The 14506-nt window shown below is 41.6% G+C and overlaps 1 protein-coding gene and 1 long non-coding RNA gene across 4 annotated transcripts; one reads left to right on the top strand and one right to left on the bottom strand.

The window, feature by feature from the left end:
* Nucleotides 1-614: 614 nt before the first annotated feature.
* LOC118939555 (uncharacterized) lies at nucleotides 615-5454 on the top strand. The gene is made up of 2 exons (XR_005036541.2): nucleotides 615-1464; nucleotides 1664-5454. It is a non-coding gene; the product is annotated as an uncharacterized LOC118939555 (long non-coding RNA).
* LOC110492259 (lysosomal amino acid transporter 1 homolog) lies at nucleotides 5372-10058 on the bottom strand. Of its 3 annotated transcripts, none has more exons than XM_021566426.3 (8): nucleotides 9234-10058; nucleotides 8916-9122; nucleotides 8695-8824; nucleotides 8395-8482; nucleotides 7383-7528; nucleotides 7178-7270; nucleotides 6882-7067; nucleotides 5372-6563 (listed from the first exon to the last, which is right to left on the bottom strand). In XM_021566426.3, exons 2-8 carry the CDS (start codon nucleotides 9119-9121, stop codon nucleotides 6474-6476), a joined length of 939 nt encoding a protein of 312 aa, XP_021422101.3. In that variant the 5' UTR covers nucleotide 9122; nucleotides 9234-10058; the 3' UTR covers nucleotides 5372-6473. The 3 variants fall into 3 exon arrangements, with proteins under 3 accessions (XP_021422101.3, XP_021422100.3, XP_021422102.3); XM_021566425.3 differs by having other exon boundaries at nucleotides 9447-9590; XM_021566427.3 differs by having other exon boundaries at nucleotides 9347-9536.
* Nucleotides 10059-14506: the final 4448 nt, after the last annotated feature.

Genomic DNA, 14506 nt, shown 5'->3' with positions numbered 1-14506 from the left:
TTATTGTTAGCCCACTTTTACAAATCTGACTCGCTTTGAAATGTTAGTTTTCTTGTGTAATAACACAGTGGGCCTAAATTTATTTGTGACAGAAATGTAAAACTATCATACATAATTACTAATGTAATTTTCTATATTGTCTTGGCTTTAAGGACCTTAAAGATGACAAAATCAACTTAAAGACGACAAAATGTTGTTACTAGTAGGGAGTGTTTCAAGACTGGAGGCGGACCCCCACTAAGACCAGAGACAGATGAGCTGGGTGACTTTTTCGCCCTGGATCATTGATAGCCAGCAACCCCTGGAACTCTTGATGATGACAATCTGGACAGTCCGTTGGACACATTCATTTAACATGTGCCATCCCTGTAATGTTGTCAGTCATCTCTTGCACTCCAATAATACAAATTATTTAATGCACTCAACTCTTGAAGAAATAATGTCTGTAATGCAGTAATATAATCATTTTCTAGAGGCAGATCACCATAGCTTGGAGGGAATAAGCGCAACCTAATGTATTTAAAAGAAGAGCATGATGCACTATACATAGAAAGTATGTGGTGTTGGTAAAGTAGCGGTATTGCTTTAAAACACCGAGGTGCATTGTGGGTGACGTAGTAAGGTAACTTTTGATGCAATTGTGTGTGACGGGGATGTAGCCGAACTGTGAGCCAGGCTCTTTTTCTCCGTTAGCCCACTATTTTATTTTGTCATTCGGACTACCTCAAATTATGTACAAGTTTTAAAAGTGAACTTCTTCTGTGGAATTCTAGACTAACTCTTCATTAGCAGCGGATAAGATCCCCAAATGTGGGAATTACCCCAGAACATCCGTAAATTGATCAGGCTCTGGAGCTAGCAAGTAAACGCTCCCCTGAGCCGTCCTGAATACGGTCTGGAGGCGAGGCAGGAAAGATAACGGTGTTCCCTCTAAACTGCGCTCGGGTGCGTAGTTGCCCGATACGGCCACGCAGCTCACCCGGGACTACTGCGCGGAATAAACTGAATATCAGCCATAAAGAGAAGCACGATATTGAATTTCACTCAACTTTCCAGAGCAGTGGTCACCAACCGGTCGATATCCAAGTCATTCCTATTCAATCGCCAAACATTAATGTAAAAATGTGTTCCTATTTTTTTTTATTCGTCTTGGGCTGTTGACGGTAGGTGCACCCAATTCAGCTGTCTTGTGCGCTAGGTAGGGGAACTGTTGCCATTTTAACCATTGCACGTGTCTGAAGTTACAACCTCTGCATTCCCGGCGAGCCTTGAGAGCAAATCAAGTGCACTATATGGTTACCCACAGCTAGCCTATCGGATGGCCCAGATTACGGTGTTTGCAGTTACCTAGTAGGCATAAAAGAAAGCTACAGCAAAATTGATACTGTGAGATTTCAAAACGTTTAAAACGATGACAAGAGAGAGGCCGTCAACGAATACAGCAAAGAGCGTCTGTTTTTTTCAGTGAGTTCGTGTTTTAGTTCTTACTCAGCATTATTCAACACTTTTATAAACCACTTCCTATTTCCACTCAGCGCTACAAAAAGCACTGCGTTAGTAAAGAATGAATAGGAAAGTGAATATATATGTTTGCGTTGTAGTTATTATTAGCAGCTTGAGTATTTTTTAATATAAAGGAATATTTCACTTTCTCTGTTCATAGGAGTAACAACGTGAATTTGTGAGGCACAAATATGGGGTGTGACTCATCATCCAGTTGGTGTCCCTTTTTGGTCAGTGTCAGTGGAGGAAAGGTAGAGCAGAGGGATGTTGCAAGGCGGACCCTCAGTCTGCTGCTCTCCCACTGCCGAGACTGACCATCAGATGCAGGCACCATCAGCCCAGTAAAATACATTTAAATGTATGCTTCCTCAGCTGTGTATCACAAGTAATACAACAAGGGATCGATTACCAGTGTGATCACATTGCCTACCTCAAATTTTGAAATATATTTTGTGAAATGGCCCCAACAACAGTGCATTGAGCCTATAGCTTACTACATAAACCTCATTGCTACAGTACCATTTTTAATTAGTTAATGTTGCATAGGCTTACATTTCTGTTTACATTTTTACTTAAAGTGATCTTGACTCAGAAAAGGTTGGTGACCCCTGTACTAGAGTTTTCCCTGTTAACACTATCAATGTTTCTCTTTACAGTGCAATTGTGATTGATTCAACGCAAATTAGCCACTTTCAATGCAACTTACAGAAACAAAAATAACTGCAAGAGATTTTGTTATAGGCAGAATGCATCGGAGTAGGATTCTATTGTATTGACACGCACGACTCAGCCAACTCAGCCAATAAGAGATGCATATATGGATCTGTGCCATTTACTTTGAACTGTACTGTGTTTACAGCATACGCGGTCTTGAGTAGATGCGCTGGTTTTGAGATCAAAGCAAGAGCTGCATGTCAAGTGTGTACATTTTGTTCATATCCTTTGGTAGTTAGTGAGTTATTAGTCAAGTTATACAGTGCATTCGGAAAGTAATAAGACCGCTTGACTTTTGCCACATTTTGTTACAGCCTTATTCTAAAATGTATTCAATTTTTCCCTCATCAACACACAATACCCCATATTGACAAAGCAAAAACATGTTTTTAGACATTTTTGCAAATGCAAATAAAAAAACGGAAAAATTACATTTACACAAGTATTCAGACCTTTTACTTAGTACTTTGTTGAAGCACCTTTGACAGCGACTACAGCCTCGAGTCATCTTGGGTATGACGCTACAAGCTTGGCGCACCTATATTTCAGGAGTTTCCCCTATTCTTCTCTTTTTACATTTTTTTTATTTCACCTTTATTTAACCAAGTAGGCTAGTTGAGAACAAGTTCTCATTTGCAACTGCGACCTGGCCAAGATAAAGCATAGCAGTGTGAACAGACAACACAGAGTTACACATGGAGTAAACAATTAACAAGTCAATAACACAGTAGAAAAAAAAGAGAGTCTATATACATTGTGTGCAAAAGGCATGAGGAGGTAGGCGAATAATTACAATTTTGCAGATTAACACTGGAGTGATAAATTATCAGATGGTCATGTACAGGTAGAGATATTGGTGTGCAAAAGAGCAGAAAAGTAAATAAATAAAAACAGTATGGTGATGAGGTAGGTAAAAATGGGTGGGCTATTTACCGATAGACTATGTACAGCTGCAGCGATCGGTTAGCTGCTCAGATAGCAGATGTTTGAAGTTGGTGAGGGAGATAAAAGTCTCCAACTTCAGCGATTTTTGCAATTCGTTCCAGTCACAGGCAGCAGAGAACTGGAACGAAAGGCGGCCAAATGAGGTGTTGGCTTTAGGGATGATCAGTGAGATACACCTGCTGGAGCGCGTGCTACGGGTGGGTGTTGCCATCGTGACCAGTGAACTGAGATAAGGCGGAGCTTTATCTAGTATTAACCTAGTATGGACTTGTAGATGACCTGGAGCCAGTGGGTCTGGCGACGAATATGTAGCGAGGGCCAGCCGACTAGAGCATACAGGTCGCAGTGGTGGGTGGTATAAGGTGCTTTAGTGACAAAATGGATGGCACTGTGATAAACTGCATCTAGTTTGCTGAGTAGAGTGTTGGAAGCTATTTTGTAGATGACATCGCCGAAGTCGAGGATCGGTAGGATAGTCAGTTTTACTAGGGTAAGTTTGGCGGCGTGAGTGAAGGAGGCTTTGTTGCGGAATAGAAAGCCGACTCTAGATTTGATTTTCGATTGGAGATGTTTGATATGAGTCTGGAAGGAGAGTTTACAGTCTAGCCAGACACCTAGGTACTTATAGATGTCCACATATTCAAGGTCGGAACCATCCAGGGTGGTGATGCTAGTCAGGCGTGCGGGTGCAGGCAGCGAATGGTTGAAAAGCATGCATTTGGTTTTACTAGCGTTTAAGAGCAGTTGGAGGCCAACGAAGGAGTGTTGTATGGCATTGAAGCTCGTTTGGAGATTAGATAGCACAGTGTCCAAGGACGGGACGGAAGTATATAGAATGGTGTCGTCTGCGTAGAGGTGGATCAGGGAATCGCCCGCAGCAAGAGCAACATCATTGATATATACAGAGAAAAGAGTCGGCCCGAGAATTGAACCCTGTGGCACCCCCATAGAGACTGCCAGAGGACCGGACAGCATGCCCTACAGATCCTCTCAAGCTATGTCAGATTGGATGGGGAGCATTGCTGCACAGCTATTTTCAGGTCTCTCCAGATATGTTTGATCAGGTTCAGCCACTCCTGCGTTGTCTTGGCTGTGTGCTATGGGTCGTTGTCCTGTTGGAAGGTGAACCTTTGCCCCAGTCTGAGGTCCTGAGCAGGTTTGCATCAAGGATTTCTCTGTACTTAGCTTTGTTAATCTTTCCTCTCGATCCTGACTAGACTCCAAGTCTCTGCTGCTGAAAAACATCCTCACAGCATGATGCTGCCACCACCATGCTTCAACATAGAGATGGTATTGGCCAGGTGATGGTGCCTGGAATTCCTCCAGATGTGACTCTTGGTATTCAGACCAAATAGTTCAATCTTGGTTTCATCAGAACATAGAATCTTGTTTCTCATGGTCTAAGAGTTCTTTAGGTGCCTTTTGGCAAACTCCAAGTGGACTGTCATGTGCCTTTTACTGAGGAGTGCCTTCCGTCTGGCCACTACCATAAAGACCTGATTGTTGGAGTGTTGCAGAGATGGTTGTCCCTCTGGAAAGTTCTTCCATCTCCACAGAGGAACTCTGGAGCCCTGTCAAAATGACCATCGGGTTCTTGGTCACCTCCCTGACCAAGGCCAATCTGCCCCGATTGTTCAGTTTGGCCAGCTCCAGGAAGAGTCTTGGTGGTTCCAAACATCTTCCATTTAAGAATGGAGGCCACACTGTTCTTAGGGACCTTCAATATTGCAGAAATGTGAGACAGGTGTGCGTCTTTCCAAATCGTGTCCAATCAATAGAATTTACCACAGGTGGACTCCAATCAAATTGTAGAAACATCAAGGACATCAATGGAAACAGGCTGCACCTGAGATCAATTTCAAGTCTCATAGCAAAGGGTTTGAATACTTAAGTAAATAAGGTGTTATTTGTAATACATTTTCTTAAAATATCAAAAAAACTTGTTTTTGCTTTGTCTTTATGGGGGTACTGTGAGTAGCTTGAGTCTAAAAAAAAAAAACATTTTAGAATAAGTAACAAAATGTGGAAAAGTGAAGGGGTCTGAATACTTTCCAAATGCACTGTATATGAAATTCTCATGTTTTATGAATTGGATTATATAATCTTTAAATCCAGTCAAAAACAGTATAGGATATGGAACGCAGCAAATGACATTACTTTCTCAGCATATCTAGCAAACTATCGATCAGAGTTCCATAACGATTTTCAGTTTCATTTTAAAACTTGATTTATTATGCAACCCATTGAGCGTATGGGTGAGAAATAAACAAACATTTATGAAAATGAAATAACACACACATCCCAGCAAATCATTTCTTCTAAAATGTAGCAGTATATTGGGAATGAGACACTATCAATGTGATAAAATCTTAAATCACCCAAATCCTTGCTATGCATATCAGTCGATGGTGATGCATCACCATGTGTTTAGGGAACAGATCAAGAATAGGAAAAAGAAAACAGGACCATTCCATCACCAACAATCTTTAGTGAGCATCATGATATGCTTACACTGAACAAACAGGTCAAGTCTCCAGATCTGAAACCATACCAAAAAAGTAATAATAATAAAAAATAAAAAAAGGGCACATGAAAAATGTAATCCAGTCTCCTTTTCACCTCATTTAGCACACGGTAATCTTACCAAAAGACACATCTCAATAGGTAGTCTAAGTAACTCATTACTTATCCCAATGTACAAATACTTATGCAATCACTTAAAAAAATTTTTTTAAAAAAGGAAATCATTGGAATACACCTAAGGCAATTGATGTGAATGATCAAATATAATTAAAAAGTACAGTACTTCAGACATTAACACTTTAGTTACCATAAATCCACATGAACATATTAAGACACTAAGATTTCCATGTCTTTGTGTACTCAGAAGACAGGTGAAGTGATCTGCAAAAAATATTTCTAGTTAAATCATCACTTCTGAAATACAACAAGACTTTTCCAATACAACCAGAAGAGGGTTCCATGCAGTGACAAGTAGCATCATGATTGTCAGAACAGGTTAGAAGCAAACTACAAGTGTTTATTGAGTAACGGTGGAACGGTCTGTCACTAAAAGATGAAGAGCCATTAACAACAGTAAACTACAGCTGCACCCCAATGAACAATGTGGAGTCACTCGAAACATTAAAAAATGACAAAAAACACAGATCGTATAAATAACAAATACAACTATAAAATCTAAAAGAAAGGGATATCCTGTGTTTGCCAAAACTGTTAAGGAATGTCAATTGAGAGTCCATTTGGTGGGGATAAGTGTCTGTACTGCTAGATCCAGCACCCAGGGAGTAGTTTCATTTGTCCAGCAGAGCGGCTCTCTCGCCGTGCTGCGATTCCAACTCTAGAGGGGCATTATTGCGGTATATCAAGAACTGTATGGAGATCTGATGCTGCGAGTCAAGGGAATTCAAGAAGTTAATGAAATTAAATAAAAATTATATTCTTAAAAAGGCACTGGAAAGGAAATGCATCCCAGACTACAGGCTTAGATATAGGATAATGTACAGGTACATACTTACAGCATACCAGTCACAAACCAACCTGAACCAATTGCCTTTAGGTAAGTTCATTACGGTCATTGTAATACAAGGACCGAGCCAAAAGCACAAGCTAAGTGTTAAGTCAAAGCAGACTAAAAGTTACAAGTACACATGTGATTGAAGAGACCAGAGGCCCAGCAGGCATTGTAATGAGAAGGATACCAGCAGGTCTAGTGAGAGGGTGCCCAAGCTGCCGACGAGCCAGGGCAGGTGGTGGATGATGTAGCTTCCCTCTCCCTGGCCCTGCTCAGGGTTCTTCAGCAGCACACTCAGGCCGTACATGGTGTTACCCAGGATGACTAGGGCAAACAGAAAGTAGGACACGCCCTCCGTCGACTTTCTTGTATACTACAGAGAGATAGAAAGAAAATATCCATGCAGCACTTTTACAGGTAGGAAGCCTACCCAGTATTCATTCACTCAACAACCCTTCCCAAACTCCCCTTCTTCAGACTCACATTAATGTGCATCTGTGGCAGTCTGGAGCAGAGGTAGAGCACTGAGGATATGGAGCCAATGATATACCCAATGATCTCCTTGGTGCTGAAAGCCTGGACACACAAAAAAAGTTTGAATGTCACACATAACGTTTAGCCAGGGGCCAGTGTCATATCAACACAAATTACATTAGCATCCACTGATTGCTTAAAGATCACGTTTCACCTTAATACCGTCCACAGTGGTTGACAGCAAGGCCCGCCCTTTAAACCCAGAGAGGACCACATCCTGTTGGGACGCAGGTAAGGCCACGAGGCCGGCAGAGAAGCCCAGGACATAGACCACACCCACCACATTTAAGACCAACCTGCCTGGGTTGAGAAAAAAAAATAAAGGGCTTAGTCTTCATTTTTGGAAGACGCTGCCTCAGCAAACTCCTGCAACAATGAGTCGCTGCGTCATCAGCTGCCACACAAATAAGGAAACAAAAACAGAATGTTGTAGTGATGCACAGTATTGCTGACATCAGTATTGGGTCATTTTTTACATTGGACAATGAGTGGAAAAAATGCAACACTAATGTGGAAAACTTTGGATCTGTTAGTGTACTAAAAAAAAAGCAAAGTTGGGGACTTTTTAACATCACAAGGTCTAGTATCGAGCAGTGTTTCTCAACACCAGCCTAATCATAGGGAGCCTCTATGTATTGACCAGAACAGTCCAATCTGAAGCTATTCCAATGCTAAAATACACACCTGTTAGGTTCACTGAACCGTTAAATAACTAAGCCTATATTCAATTTAAACAACCTTGCAATGTTTTTTGGCATAATGAGACATTTTTACAAAGGTGTCTTGGAAAGAACATTTGCTGATTCGGCAGAACATGGACAAGCCATACCATGTCATGTGTGTGTGTGTGTTAAACTGCAGTGTTTCCCAACTCCAGTCTTCAAGTACCCCCAACAGTACACATTTGTTGTAGCCCAGGACAAGCACACCTGATTCCACTTGTCAACTAATCATCAAGTCCTCAATGAGTTGAATCAGGTGAGTTTGTCCGGGGCTACAACAATGTGTACTGTTTGGAGTACTCAAGGACTGGATTTTGGAAAGACTGTTATACACACACAAAGGCCCCTCGATTAATAGTCAATGGGTGGAATGTACAATGACCAGTGGCCTTGATTTAGTACTGACAAATGTCACAGCAGATAATTTGACAATAACAAACTCACTGTTATTCATCCTGTTCTTTGCCACATAGTAAAAGTACATTCCCAGCATCAATAAGTCAGCCAGGACATAATACACTGCTGTGTACATCTGTATGAGAGAAGGGGGAGAGAGAGACATGTCAGTGGGGTGGACAAGGAATTATATGCCGAACATTAAAACATCATTATCTTTACATCAGTATCTTGATGAGCTGACATTTTCAGTTTATCCTTATTCTCATTTTAGACTGACACCAAAACAGTTTTATTATTTTTAAACCATTTCAGCAATATTGACTGACCCAGACAGCAATCACTTACCTGTAGTGGCAGTTGGTCAGCTAAGAATGAGCCTACAAGATTGCAGGAGTCACCCCCCAGCCACAGCAGCAGAAACCAAATGGACAAGGCACTGTCCATATTCCCACTCTTACAAGAGTTGTAGTACTGCCTGCATTCATGAACATAACAATAGGAAGAGTAACAGTGCTGTCCTTAAGTCAGAAATGGACTGAAATAATGTAAACCCAATCAAGACTTACGGCAAAGAAGAGACCATGAAGCACATTATTGACAGCAGACCCATGATTACACTGGCCATGTCCCTGGCGTCCTGGGCACATTCCCGCAGCCCTTCCCAAACCCATATTGACCCATTTGGGCACACAACGCTGAAGTTTCCATCAGTGTTCCATCCAATGGACACCAGCGTGAGGACACCATCAGCCGACCCCAAATTCCGACTCATTCTATGCACATAGGAAAGGGTTAAACGCACAAGTTACACAAAATAGCTAAATAAGCAATAAATTACAGGTTGGTATGTGCTTATTATTTCTGTAGGTAAAACTTGTTTATACCTCAGTCTCAAATGTTACGATCTGCTATGGAATTCAGAGTCGAGTGACCTCGGTTTGAACCAAGAATGGACTGACTGTTTCCAGCTGGGCAATAAAACAAGTTGCTAGCTTACGTTTCCTTGCTTGTTAACCGGCTGCCTCCTCAAGGTTGTGGCTGATTCAAACGTCTAAAACAAGGTAACGCCAGTCGAACATTCAAAATACTGATCTTACCTGATTCTCGGACAGCTATTGAAGTGTGTCCAGGAATCAACGTCTGTTTGCCGACTGGCTTGCAAAGATAAAGAAAACAGGCATAGACGTAAAAACAATTGTTTTCGGAGTGACCTAGCTAGTTATGATTGGAAGATGATCTCTAACGTCAGGGAAAAGGCGGAGCTAGACGGCAGATTGAGGGAGTTCTATTAACCTGAGCCGCCGTGCACCGTGAACGAGCAAAAGCGGTCAGGGAGGAGCGTCTTTCTCAAATCGAACCGTAATATGCGCTGCTCGAACATGTTAACGAGGCAGTATAGTGCATAATTTAGAAACATATATTTTCAAACTAGTTTTCATTGGGGAGGCAGATAAAGCGTTTTTATCAAAAGCAATCTCTGTTGCATCTGAAAACACAGAATCCTACTCATTACCCCAAGTGCTTAAATGGATACTTGGCAATGAGGCCATTTATCTATTTCCGCAGTCAGATGAACTCGTGGATACCATTTTATGTCTGTGCGTCCAGTATGAAGGAATTTATAGTTTCACGAGCAAATGCTAACTAGCGTTAGCGCAATGACTGGAAGTCTACCTTAAAGCTAGGTAGCAACTTCCGCACGCAGACATAAACATGGCATCCATGAGTTCATCTGACTCTGGGTAAGTAAATAAATTACCTTATTACCAAAATCCCTAAGTATCCCTTTAACTAGCTCTCAGCAGTTACATTCGCCCAGTGTTGCCTCCATTGAACTACAATTCCGACCTTGTGTTAATGTGCGAGCAAGCATCGGGGTTCTTAACAAAACACCCTCAGTCAGAAGAAACTATCATCAATATGCGCTAAAGCAGTCAGGGTCTATGAATGGGATACTCTTTAACCTACAGTGCTTCACTTCTGTTTTGAGCCGACAGTTGGCCAGAGATGGACACCTTGCTGGCTCATGCACGGAAGGTAAACCGGATCCAAAACTAATACAATCCCCTTTCACAGAGGCATGATCACAATAGTAGCTAGCTATGGCTATTCTCAAAAATAAGCACTGTGCTTGGGCAGCTAGGGATGTCTCAACTCCTCCCTTTCCTCTACGCGAAACATACTTTTTTTTTAAATGTACAGACGTGTAGCCTAAGACGGCATTGTGGGAGACAAACCATCTGTCGAGACTCTAGTCTAGAGAGACTACTATCTTATGTATTATTGATTGATGACTGTTGGAACTGGCTAACAAACAGAAAGTGCCAGTGGCTTTAATCTTGTAATTGAAAGAGAAACTTGTAATAAAATTATATATGTTTGATATAGTGTTGTTTGGTCCATTGTAATACTCAGAGGGTCATGATCCAACTCAATAGGTGGTCTGTCACGATCCAGTCTTCCTATGGTTGAGGTGTTCCCCCTCAGTAAAAAGGAACTGCCGTAGTCTGGTAGTGGTGCCATTTTTAGTAACCCTATAGGCGGCAGGTGTTACGTAGTCATATGGCCAATACTGTATTCTGTAAATATAATTACAATATAGACTTGTACTTGCTCTTTAGAGAAGTTCTGTGCATCTTATGTTGGAAACCATATTCACGGAAACCTAGTTGCAGACTACTTATAAAATTGTAACCTGTTTCATGAACACCAGTGCTCTTTTAGGACAAGAAACCCTGCGTAACCTTAAGGACAATGTCTCCATCACAGGTCCCCAAGGGTAATGTTATAGTAAGGCAATATCGTTAACATAACTTGTAATGGTTTAATTGTTCAGATTGGGCATGTCAAATCAATGAACTATATCAACGTTTTTATTTACACTTTACCTCACAACCTTTTGATAGGAAAAACTTGAACTGCATTGAATGTAGGACTTTTACCCTTGTGAAGTAAGATGTATCTTTAAAAGTATTGACTCAGGCAACAACTTTATTGTTCAAGCAAATATGGTGTAAATGTAACAGTATAGACTTTACGTCCGTCCCCTCGCCCTGACCTGGGCGCGAACCAGGGACGCTCTGCACACGTCAACAGTCACCCTCGAAGTATCGTTACCCATCGATCCACAAAAGCCGCGGCCCTTGCAGAGCAAGGGGAACCTCTACTTCAAGATCTCAGAGCAAATGACATCACCGATTTAAAACACCACTAGCGCTAACTAGCTAGCCATTTCACATCGGCTACATACAGTGCCTTGCGAAAGTATTCGGCCCCCTTGAACTTTGCGACCTTTTGCCACATTTCAGGCTTCAAACATAAAGATATAAAACTGTATTTTTTTTGTGAAGAATCAACAACAAGTGGGACACAATCATGAAGTGGAACGACATTTATTGGATATTTCAAACTTTTTTAACAAATCAAAAACTGAAAAATTGGGCGTGCAAAATTATTCAGCCCCCTTAAGTTAATACTTTGTAGCGCCACCTCTTGCTGCGATTACAGCTGTAAGTCGCTTGGGGTATGTCTCTATCAGTTTTGCACATCGAGAGACTGAATTTTTTTCCATTCCTCCTTGCAAAACAGCTCGAGCTCAGTGAGGTTGGATGGAGAGCATTTGTGAACAGCAGTTTTCAGTTCTTTCCACAGATTCTCGATTGGATTCAGGTCTGGACTTTGACTTGGCCATTCTAACACCTGGATATGTTTATTTTTGAACCATTCCATTGTAGATTTTGCTTTATGTTTTGGATCATTGTCTTGTTGGAAGACAAATCTCCGTCCCAGTCTCAGGTCTTTTGCAGACTCCATCAGGTTCTCTTCCAGAATGGTCCTGTATTTGGCTCCATCCATCTTCCCATCAATTTTAACCATCTTCCCTGTCCCTGCTGAAGAAAAGCAGGCCCAAACCATGATGCTGCCACCACCATGTTTGACAGTGGGGATGGTGTGTTCAGCTGTGTTGCTTTTACGCCAAACATAATGTTTTGCATTGTTGCTAAAAAGTTACATTTTGGTTTCATCTGACCAGAGCACCTTCTTCCACATGTTTGGTGTGTCTCCCAGGTGGCTTGTGGCAAACTTTAAATGACACTTTTTATGGATATCTTTAAGAAATGGCTTTCTTCTTGCCACTCTTCCATAAAGGCCAGATTTGTGCAATATACAACTGATTGTTGTCCTATGGACAGAGTCTCCCACCTCAGCTGTAGATCTCTGCAGTTCATCCAGAGTGATCATGGTCCTCTTGGCTGCATCTCTGATCAGTCTTCTCCTTGTATGAGCTGAAAGTTTAGAGGGACGGCCAGGTCTTGGTAGATTTGCAGTGGTCTGATACTCCTTCCATTTCAATATTATCGCTTGCACAGTGCTCCTTGGGATGTTTAAAGCTTGGGAAATCATTTTGTATCCAAATCCGGCTTTAAACTTCTTCACAACAGTATCTCAGACCTGCCTGGTGTGTTCCTTGTTCTTCATGATGCTCTCTGCGCTTTTAACGGACCTCTGAGACTATCACAGTAAAGGTGCATTTATACGGAGACTTGATTACACACAGGTGGATTGTATTTATCATCATTAGTCATTTAGGTCAACATTGGATCATTCAGAGATCCTCACTGAACTTCTGGAGAGAGTTTGCTGCACTGAAAGTAAAGGGGCTGAATAATTTTGCACGCCCAATTTTTCAGTTTTTGATTTGTTACAAAAGTTTGAAATATCCAATAAATGTCGTTCCACTTCATGATTGTGTCCCACTTGTTGTTGATTCTTCACAAAAAAAATACAGTTTTATATCTTTATGTTTGAAGCCTGAAATGTGGCAAAAGGTCGCAAAGTTCAAGGGGGCCGAATACTTTTGCAAGGCACTGTAAGCAGCACTGGAGGGGCAGAGCAAGCAGGCGGGCTTCCTTCAACTTTGGGGATACATTGAGGGTGGAGTTTCAGTCCCCGTCTGTGCAAGGGGTGAAGCCAAAGATAGTTCACTCAGGCTGTTTACCATTGTCTACTTAAGGGGGTGGCTCGCCCATTGACACCCAATGCGATAGCAGCTGGGTCAGGTCTACTTAGTTCATTGACTTCAATTGAAACAGAAAAAAATAGGGAGTGGGATGTCTCGCTTCCTCTTCAATCTCTGGTGAAGCTCTTCATTCACCTGGCTACCCAGAGGTTATGCGTTAGGGTGCAGTTGAGGCCACTATAAAGTAGATGGGAGACAACGTGGTAGCTAAGGTGGAGAAAGGGAGCTTAAGGGAGCTAGCACTGTAGTACCTAATATAGGATACTTGTATCAGTTGTTATAAATTAACTTCATGAAAATTAGCTCCAATAAAGTTGCCCTCCAGTGGCCACCATGACTCCTCCAGCCACATCTGGAACTCCAATAAACACACACAGAGCTGGGCAAAATAAAGAAATGCAAAATACATTTAGCTATTCATAGGTTGCACCTCTGTCACGGGTTCGCGGCATGCCATTTGTGGAGGTAGTTTTAGATGGCCAAATATGGTAGTGAGAGGAAGCCCAGTGGCCGGCAGTGGGAGAAGATGGAACGAGATGGATTTTGGCCGGCATTCTGCGCATTTTCTCATCGATTAAACATTTGATCTCAATACAGTTTTCTGTTCCCAAGACTAGCATATGCTATGAACATAGTGACTACTTTTGGAGACTTTAACCATTGCCAAAGTTGTAAAAAAAAAAATGTTGTTTAGAAGGAGTGCAACAGAGACTTGTTATCGCACACTTCACAGAGTAGGCGTTCCCTAATGGAAATATGCAGATAAATGCTAGGATGTCGCTAGCTCGTGCATGGTTCTCCCCTCTATGACTAATTTGTTAAAATTGGAATCGACAGGCTGTGGTCTATCTTGGTGTAGTTATACAAATATGTGGCATAGCTGTGCCCAAAAGTTGTGATAGGTGGAGGCTAAGAACTGTTTCGTGTAATTAACATTATAATGTCCTGGAAATATGACATTGCTAAAGTAGGCAAATGTTTATTAGAAAACAACTGCCATCATTATCATGTCGTCAAATGAATGGCAATGTCGTTAGCTAACAAAGTTCGTCAACAATAGCCAGCAATGCTAACTGTAGCTAGCTCAAATCTGAGTTGGTCTGCCCTCAAATTTAGCTAGCTAACGTTATACATCTA

Source organism: Oncorhynchus mykiss, chromosome 16, assembly GCF_057628025.1.
Source record: "Oncorhynchus mykiss isolate SJ-2025 chromosome 16, ASM5762802v1, whole genome shotgun sequence".
Classification (NCBI taxonomy): Eukaryota; Metazoa; Chordata; class Actinopteri; order Salmoniformes; family Salmonidae; genus Oncorhynchus; species Oncorhynchus mykiss.
This window is presented reverse-complemented; position numbering and strand designations above follow the sequence as displayed.